This window comes from Elephas maximus, chromosome Y, assembly GCF_024166365.1.
Source record: "Elephas maximus indicus isolate mEleMax1 chromosome Y, mEleMax1 primary haplotype, whole genome shotgun sequence".
Lineage (NCBI taxonomy): Eukaryota > Metazoa > Chordata > Mammalia > Proboscidea > Elephantidae > Elephas > Elephas maximus.
In genome coordinates this window covers 10759876-10769529 of record NC_064847.1, presented here as the reverse complement: position 1 = coordinate 10769529, position 9654 = coordinate 10759876, and the positions used below count along the sequence as shown (strand labels likewise).

The window sequence follows — 9654 nt, the reverse complement described above, 5'->3', positions numbered from 1 at the left end:
TCTTCCTTATTTTTTTCTAGCTTTCAAATGCATTTGAGGCAAATGAAAACACTATAGCTTGGCTCAGGGCCCACCTTAGCCCTTCAAGTGACACCTTTGCTTCTGACTACTTTAAAGAGATTTTTTGCAGCAGATTTGCCCAATGCAATGCGTCCTTTGATTTCTGACTGCTGCTTCCACAAGCATTGGTTTTGGGTCCAAGTAATATGAAATCCTTGGCAGCTTCAATTTTTTCTGTTTATCATGATGTTGTTTATTGGTCCAATGGTGAGGATTTTTATTTTCTTTATGTTGTATCATAAACTATGGTAAAGGTTATAGAATTTGCTGATGTGGCACAACTCAAAATAAGAAGAAACTGCTGCCAACATCCATTAATAATCAGAATATAGAATGTACAAAGTATGAATCTAGGAAAAGTGGAAGTCGTGGTAAACATACATATAACAAAACATTTGCCATTTCAACATTCTTCTCATGTACAATTCAGTGACATTAATCAGGTTCATCTTGTTGTCCAACCATTCCACATTTTTTGTTGTTAGTTGCTATTGTGTATACCTTGACTCATGGTGACTTTGTGTATAACAGAATGAAACACTGCCTGGTCCTGCACAAACCTCTCAATCATTCGTATATTTGGGTCGTTTGCTGCATCCACCATATAATACATCTGATGAATGGTTTGCCTCATTTTAGTTGATCCTCTACTTACCAAACATGAAGTCCTTTTCTAGTGATTGTTTTTTTCCTGATGCCATATCCAAAGTAAGCAAAGTAAAATCCACCCTTGCTTCTAATGTGGATTTTGGCTGTACCTCCTCAAAGATGAATTTCTTCTTTCTTCTGGCAGTCGATGGTATATTCAATATTATTCACACTGTAATTCAAATGCATCAATTCTTCCTTGATCTCTCTATTTCATTATCCAGCTTTCACATGCATATGAGGTGATTATAAAGACCATTGCTTCGGTCAGGTACTCCTAATATAATTTGTTATTATCCACACAGTTGAATGCTTTTGTCTACTCAATAAAACTGAGGTAAACATCTTTCTGGTATTTTCTGCATTCAGTCAAGAACCATCTGATATTAGAAATGACATCCCTCAATCCACATCCTCATCTAAATATGCTTTTGAGTTCTAGCAGTTACCTGTCAGTGTATGGCTGCAGTCGTTTTTTAATTATCTTCCGTAAAATGTTGCTGGCATGTGATATTAATACATTGTTCATAATTTCCACATTCCATTTGGTCACCTTTCTTTGGAATAAGCGTGAATATGAATCTCTTTCTGTCAATGGGTCAAGTAACGCTCTATCAAATTTCTTAAAATAGATTAGTAAGTGTTTCCAGAGTTGCATCTGTTTGTTATTCTAACTGAATAACACTACTGGGCAATAGAAAAAATCTCGATGAAATCAAAAAATTCCTAGGACCACACAAGAATGAAAACACATCATACCAAAACCTTTGGGACATAGCAAAGGAAGTGCTCAGAGGTCAATTTATAGCAATAAATGCACACATCAAAAAAAGAAGAAAGGGACAAAATCAAAATAGTTACACAACTTGAACGAATAGAGAACAGCAAAAGAGGTCCACACCCACCAGAAGAAAGGAAATAATAAAGATCAGGGCAGAAATAAATGAGAGAATAGAAAAACAATAGAAAGAATCAACAAAACCAGAAGTTGGTTATTTGAAAGGATCAACAAAATTGACAAACCACTGGCCAAACTGACAAAAGAAAAACAGGAGAGGATGCAAATAGCCCAAAATAAGAAATGAAATGGTGGACATTACAACAAACTCATCTGAGATGACAAGGATCACAACAGAGTATTATGAAAAACTTTACTGCAACAAATCTGAAAACCTAGAGGAAATGGACAAATTTCTAGAAACACACTACCTTCCCAAACTAACACAAAATGACATTGAAAATCTGAACAGACCCATAACAAGAGAAGAGGTTGAAAAGTGGATTAAAAAGACTCCCAGCCAAAAAAAGCCTCAGCCCAGATGGCTTCTCTGGAGAATTCTACCAGACATTCATAGAAGAGCTTTTACCAGGACTACTCAAATTATTTCAGAACATAGAAAAGGAAGTGATACTTCCAAATTCATTCTATAAAGCCAGCATAACCCTGACACCAAAACCAGGCAAGAACACCACAAAGAAAGAAAATTAATATCACTCGTGAATACAGATGTAAAATTCTCAACAAACTTCTAGCCAACAGAATTCAGTGGCATAATAAAACAATAATACACCATGACCAAGTAGTATTCATATCAGGTATGCAAGGAAGGTTCAACATTAGAAAACCAACATAATCCACCACATAAATAAAAAAAAGAATCGCATGATCATCTCAATCGATGTAGAAAAGGCATTCGACAAAGTCCAACACCAATTCCTGATAAAAAAAACTGTCAACAAAATAGGTATTGAAAGAAAATACTTCAACATAATAAAGGACATCTATGCAAAACCAATGGTTAACATCAATCTCAGTCGAGAAAGGCTAAAAACTTCCCCCTGAGAACAAGAATAAGACAAGGATGCCCTTTATCACCACTCCTATTTAACACTGTGTTGGAAGTCTTAGCCGGAACAATGATGCAAGAAACCAAAATAAAGGGCATCCAAACTCATAATGAAGAAGTTAAAATGTCCCTATTTGCAAATGATATGATTCTATACACAGAAAGCTGAAAAGACTCCATGGGAAAACTACTGGAACTGATAGACTCAGCAGTGTACCACAACACAAGATAAAAATACAAAAATCATTTGGATTCATATAGACCAATAAAGAGAACGATGAGAAGGAAATTAGGAAAACAATACCATTTATAATAGCCCCTAAAAAAAATAAAATACTTGGGACTACATCTAACCAAAAATGTAAAAGACCTATACAAAGAAAACTACAAAACACTACTGCAAGAAACCAAAACCAATCTACATAAACTGAAAAACATACCGTGTTCATGGATAGGTAGACTCAACATTGTGAAAATGACAGTTCTACCCAAAGCAATCTACAGATACAGTGCAATCCCAATCAAAATACCAACAACATTCTTTAAAGAGATGGAAAGACTTATCATTAACTTTATATGGAAAGGGAAGAGGCCCTGAAGTAGAGAAAATATATTTTCTTTAGTATTTTGGTATTGGAACAGAAAGACTGTATTTTTCTAGTGTTTTAATACAGCTGTGTAAACTGTGATTAATCTCTAGTCCTTGAAACATAATTGCTTGCTCTGAAATCTGTCTCATGATTGTTCCTTCAAAGAAAAATAAGGTAATCAACTTTTTGTTGCTGATTAAACTATGCTTCTCTCCCAGGGGCCAAAACACACAGGACCGAAGTAGCTGAACAAAGCTTAGATCCATCTTGTGTCAGAAACCATGACTGGGTGAAGAGGCTTGCAGGACTCCAAGATGGCATGAAGAGACTTGCAAGACTTCAATAATAGATTGCGTTATCATCATGTCCACCTCAAAGAAAAATCAACATTCCTGGGAATCTCTAAACACTGACCTTTCCCCTGTAAAACCCTCCTGTTAGCCCTCTAGAGTTAGACAGAATTTGGGAGAAATTTAACCCTCTGTCTCTTGGACACCAGTATTCAATAAAGCCCTCTTGCTCCTTACCTCCTCCTGTCTCTGTTGTGGCTTTGCAGCAGGCGGCTCGAATCTGTGGTTTGTGGTAACAGCCCCAGATAAGTAAAGCACTACTGAAGAAGAAGAAGAAAGTTGGAGGACTAATACTACCTGACCTCAGAACCTACTCTACAGCTACAGTAGTCAAAACAGCCTGGTACTGGTACAACTGATACATTGACCAATGTAACAGAATTGAGATCCGGATGTAAATCCATCCACCTATGTTCACCTGATCTTTGACAAGGGCCCAAATTTGATCAAATGAGGAAAGGACAGTCTTTTTAACAAATACTGCTGGCAAAACTGGATGTCTATCTGCAAAAAAAAAATGAAACAGGACCTATAGCTCACCATATACAAAAACTAACTCACAATGGATCAAAGACCTAAATATAAAGTGAAAAACTATGAAGTTCATAGAAGAAAAAAATAGGATTAACACTAGAGGCCCTAACATACAGCATTAACAGGATACAAACTGCAACCAACAACACAAGCTCCAGAGGATAAGCTAGATACCTGGGATCTTCTAAAAATTAAACACTTACATTCATCAAAAGACTTCACAAAAAGAGAACCTCCAGACTGGGGAAAAAAATTAGCTATTACAAACCAGACAAAGGTCTAATCTCTAAAATCTATGAGAAAATCCAACACCACTACAACAAAAAGACAAATAATCCAATTAAAAATGGGCAAAGGAAATGAACAGACATTTCACCAAAGAAGATATTCAAGTGACCAACAGACACATAAGGAAATGCTCATGATCTCTAGCCATCAGAGAAATGCACATTGAAACCACAATGGGATACCATCTCACCCCGGCATTACTGGCACCAATCAATAAAATAGAAAATAACAGATGTTGGAGAGGCGCAGGGAAATCAGAACACTTAGGCATTGCTGGCAGGAATGAAAAATGATACAACCATTTTGGAAAATGATATGGTGCTTCCTTAGAAAGCCAGAAATACAAATACCATATGATCTAGCAATCTCACTTCTAGGAATATATCCTAAAGAAATAAGAGTCGTCACACGAATAGACATACATTCACGCACGTTCATTATAGAATTGTTCACAATAGCAAAAGATGAAAACAACCTATATGCCCAACAACAGATGAATGCATAAACTGTGGTACATACACACAATGAAGCATTAAGCAACGATAAAGAACAACAATGAATCTGTGAAGCATCTCTTAATGTGGATGAATCTGGAAGGCATTATGCTGAGTGAAATAAGTCAATCACAAAAGGACAAATATTGTATGAGGCCACTACTGTAAAAACTTATGAAAAGATTTACATACAAAAAGAAACAATCTTTGATGGTTATGAGGGAGGCAAAGGATGGGGATGGAAAAACAATAGACAATAGATTAGTGGAAAATTTGGTGAAGGGTAAGACAGTACACAATACTGGGGAAGCCAGCACACTCTGTGCAAGGCAAGGTCATGGAAGCTCCATAGACACATCCAAACTCCCTAAGGGACAGAGTTGCTGGGTTTAGGCCTGTGGGGACCATGGTCTCAGGAAACATCTAGGCCAATTGGCATCACATAGTTTATAAAGAAAATGTCCTACAGCGGCATCTGGAGTCTTAAAGTCCTGTGAGCAGCCGTCCAGGATACTCCACTGGTCTTACCCCTTCCGCAGCAAGGAGTAGTGAAGGAAACTGAAGACACAAGGGAAAGATTAGGCCAAAGGACTAATGGACCACATCTACCACAGCCTCCACCAGACTGAGTCTAACTATATTGTGCCTGGCTACCACCACTGACTGCTCTGGCAGGGATCACAATAGAGGGTCCCCAACAGAGCTGGAGAAATATGTAGAACAAAATTCTAACTCAAAAGGACCAGATTTGCAGGCCTGTCAGAGACTGGAGAAATCCTGAGAGTAAGGCCCCCAGACACCCTTTCAGCTCGGTAATGAGTTCACTCGGTAATGAGATTTAACCTTCAGCCAAAGATTGAACAGGCCCATGGAAAAAACAGGACTAAAGGGGCACACCAGCCCTGGGGCAGGGACTGGAAGGCAGGAGGGAACAGGAAAGCTGGTGATAGGGAACCCAGGGTTGAGGAGGGAGAGCGTTGAAATGTCACAGGGATGTTAACCAATATCATGTAATAACGTGTGTACTGTTTGATGAGAAATGAGTTTATTCTGTAAACCATCTAAAATTCAATAAAAATAAATAAAATTTATGACTGAGTATTATGCCTTGTATACATGCAAAAGATGGACAATGAGGAAGGAAGACCAAAGAAGAATTGATGTATTCTAATTGTAGTGTTGACAAAGAATACTGAAGATACAGTGGACTGCCAGAATGAACAAGTCAGCCTTGGAAGAAGTACGGCCGGAATGTTGCTTTGAAGCAATTTTGTCTTGTTTTCTTTGGGCACATCATCAGAAAAGATCAATCACTGAAAAAAGCTATCCTGCTTGGTGACGTAGAGTGTCAGTGAAAATGTGGGAACTGCTCAATACAGCAGAGTAACATAACACCTACAAAAATTGGCTCAAACATTTCACCGATTGTGCAGGACCAAGTAATATTTCCTCTGTTATACAAAAGTTCACCATGAGTCAGAGCCAACTGGAAGGCAACCGACAACATTCAATAATAAAAACCAAGAAAACCCAGATCCATTGCTGTGAAGTTGATTCTGACTCACAGTGATCTATAAATCAGAGCAGAACTGCTGGTAGGATTTCTAAGGCTGTAAATATTTATGGAAGCAGACTGCCGCATCTTTCTCCTTCAGAATGGCCAGTAGGTTTAAACCAACATTCGGTTAGCAGCCAAACACTTAACCATTCTGCCACTAGGGCTTTTTATTCAATAATAAGGAGGAATAATTTTTTATTTTTTGGTATAATGTGGCTCTATAAGAAAACGTTTGTATTTTTAGTGCAGAATACTGAGGTATGTGAGGATGAAGGGCCATGATATCTGGGGTTTGCTTTAAAATACTTTAGAAAAAGAAACATAAATAAGAAAGGGGGAAGGATAGCTAACATGGCAGAATCTTGACAGTTGTTGCATTTGGCGATGGACATATGCGATTCTTTACACTATTCACTCTACTTCTGTGCATCTTGAAAACTTTTATATAATAAATTACCATAGGATATAAAGTCAGTTGTTGATTTTAGTAGACAATTAGAGAAATGTGTTAGAGGTTAACATACACAGAAACTCTTATTTCCACCCTGTGATGGTTACGGTTGTATGTCAACTTGGCAGGGCAGTGATTCTCAGTGATTTGGCATTTATGATGTAGTTTGGCGGTTATGTAATGATGTAATCACATCCATGATGAGATCTGCTGTAATGAGCTAATCAGTTGAAAGGGAGTTTCCTTGGGGTTATGACTTGCATCCAATATATATGGACTTACCGGCAAAGCTTGCTCTGTTCTGGGTCCTGTATTCAGCTCATCATCATCTGAACTCTGGTTCTTGGGACTTGAGCCAGCAGCCTGCAATCTTAACTGCCAGTCTTTGATTCATCAGCTTTCACAGCCCATGAGCCAGCAGTCTGCTGTCTTCTGACCTGCAGGTCTTGGGTTTGTCAGCCCCTACAGCTTTATGAGTCAGGGGAAGCTACCAGTCTGATGCCTGATCCACAGATTTGGGAGTTTCTAGCCTCTACAAATGTGTGAGCCATTTCCTTGATATAAATTTCTCTCTCTCCCTTTCCTTCTCTCTTCCTATGTATGTATGTGTACATATATGTATGTGTGTGTATGTATATATATATATGCATATATGTGTGTGTGTATATGTGTATATATATATATATATATATACATGCTTCACCAGTTTTGTTTCTCTAGACAGCCCAGCCTAAGACACATACAGTAGGTTTAGCATTGATTATTTTAGCCAACAGTAAATGAAGTCCAGATCCAGTAAGATACATTGCAGGTGGGCAAGATGTCTTTTTAATGAAAGTCCCTTAATTCAACCAACCTATCAATGAACCAAGTTCAGACACAGAATATAACAGGAGAGTTGGCCACTTTCTGCCAAAAGCTACCTTCGCCGTGGTCTTGAGACCTTGGAAAGCATGGGTACTGCATCCTGTTCATACTGTCCATGAACCCCTTGTTGCAAAGCCAGTGCAAGTGGGAAGTTTATATCTCTGCAATCTCAGGATGCACCTGGCTGTCCAGGGGAACTCTATAAGAAAGGAAAATAAATCCACTTAACAACATCAGGAAGGCAGCAAGGGCGGCCACCAGAAAGGCACTCCCAATCTCCTGAGTGTCTGGCTTGAAGGGCACGTAGAAAGACGAAGGGAAGTGAATACCCTGTTCATTCCTTACAGAATGGTAATTCCAGATCACAGCGACTGAGATACAGACACTGGCAGACAAGTACAGAATTCCTGAAGCAATGAATGGATTGCAGGTGGCAGTCTTCCGAAGAATTCCCATGTACAGGTTCCTAATTGCAAAGATGATGGAGGCTTTCCCCAAGAGCCCTAGAACGGTGGCTACCAGCAGGAGGTTTTGTGAAACACAAATATCAAGAGGGAGAAAGTTGTCATGGTAGGTGTAATGGTAACAAAATATGGCCTTGTTGCTGTCATGGTAGTGAATGCAGACTCTCCACATTCCCACGCAGACCAGGCTGGAGAGTAAGGGTGGGGCGTGGCTTATATGCCACAGTCGCCACTCCACGAGGCCCATGGAGGTGGTAGAAAGGAGCCATCCGATGGTGGCAGCAGCGAAGCCTGCTACTTGGCAGTTGGCGCTATTGACGAGCAAGATCATGGCAGCAGCGTACCCAGGGGCACTGCAAACAAATACAGGGCATCATGAACATGGGGTCTTCAGTGTGGGACAGCCCTCCATGGGTGTGCAGTACCCAGAAGGGAAATGCTATGTTCAGGAGAGGAGAGGAGAAGAGACGTTTTGTCCTCACACTCTGCTGGTTTGACTGAGCAAATATTGTGAAGACCCATTGGGAGATATTTACTGAAGGCCTTAAAGTGCACCTTTGGAATAAGCAGCTCCACCTCTGGGCATTTGTTCAAAGAAATAATTAAAGTTGGCCACACATATTTAACCACAAAGATGTTCATTTCAGCACTGTTTATTGTAATGAAAAACAGGAAGCCACTTCAAGTTCCACAAAGGGGTCTTGGTTAAATAACGTATGTTATATCCATACAGGAGCCCTGGTGGCACAGTGGTTAAGAGCTCGGCTGCTAATCAAAAGATTAGCTCAAATCTACCAGCCAACTCTTGGAAACCCTGTGGGGCAGTTCCACTCTGTCCTATAGGGTCTCTGTGAGTTGGAATTGACTTGACGACAATGGATTTTGTTTATCCATGCAAGGGAGTTAATAGGCCAACATAGAAAACAAAATTGGACTCATACAATCTATAATATTTTGCTTGGCTCTTTCCACTTAATGTAATGGTTTTGAGGTTCAACCATGGTAACTCATGTATCAGTAGTTTGTCCCTTTTTATTGCTGAATATTGTACAGACATACCACACTTCGTTCGTTCATCAGTTTTTAGACATTTGGATTGGTTCCTTGTTTTGGTTATTATGAACAGTGCTGCTATGAACTTTCGTGTACAAGTACTTGTTAGGTTACCAATTTTCAACTCTTTTGGGTGTATAACTATAAGGGAAATTGCTAAGCATATGTTAACTTTTTAAGAAATTGCTGTTTCCCAAAGGGCTTGCACCATTTTACATTCCAGTCAGCAATGTATGAAGGTTCCAGTTTGTCCATTCTTCTCCAACATTTGGTTGTCATAGTCTTTTTGATTATAGCCATTCTAGTGGCCATTAAAAATAATGTAGCCAAGATGAAGATGTTTACAATACATAAAGTACAAACTGCATACTACAAAATTATATGCACAATGTAATCATAGATATATGTAGAACTGGAAGGCTATATGCTAAGGTATTAAGAGCAATTTTT

General features: G+C 39.0%; 1 protein-coding gene across 1 annotated transcript; it reads right to left on the bottom strand.

The window, feature by feature from the left end:
- Positions 1 to 7840: 7840 nt before the first annotated feature.
- CLDN34 (claudin 34) lies at positions 7841 to 8482 on the bottom strand. The gene has a single exon (XM_049873488.1). The coding sequence runs from the start codon at positions 8480 to 8482 to the stop codon at positions 7841 to 7843; it is 642 nt and encodes a 213-aa protein (XP_049729445.1).
- Between the last annotated feature and the right edge of the window lie 1172 nt (positions 8483 to 9654).

What these genes read in the sequence shown, in the direction of transcription:
- CLDN34 (XM_049873488.1), bottom strand. Translation starts at nt 8,482, where the DNA reads ATGATCTTGCTCGTCAATAGCGCCAACTGCCAAGTAGCAGGCTTCGCT.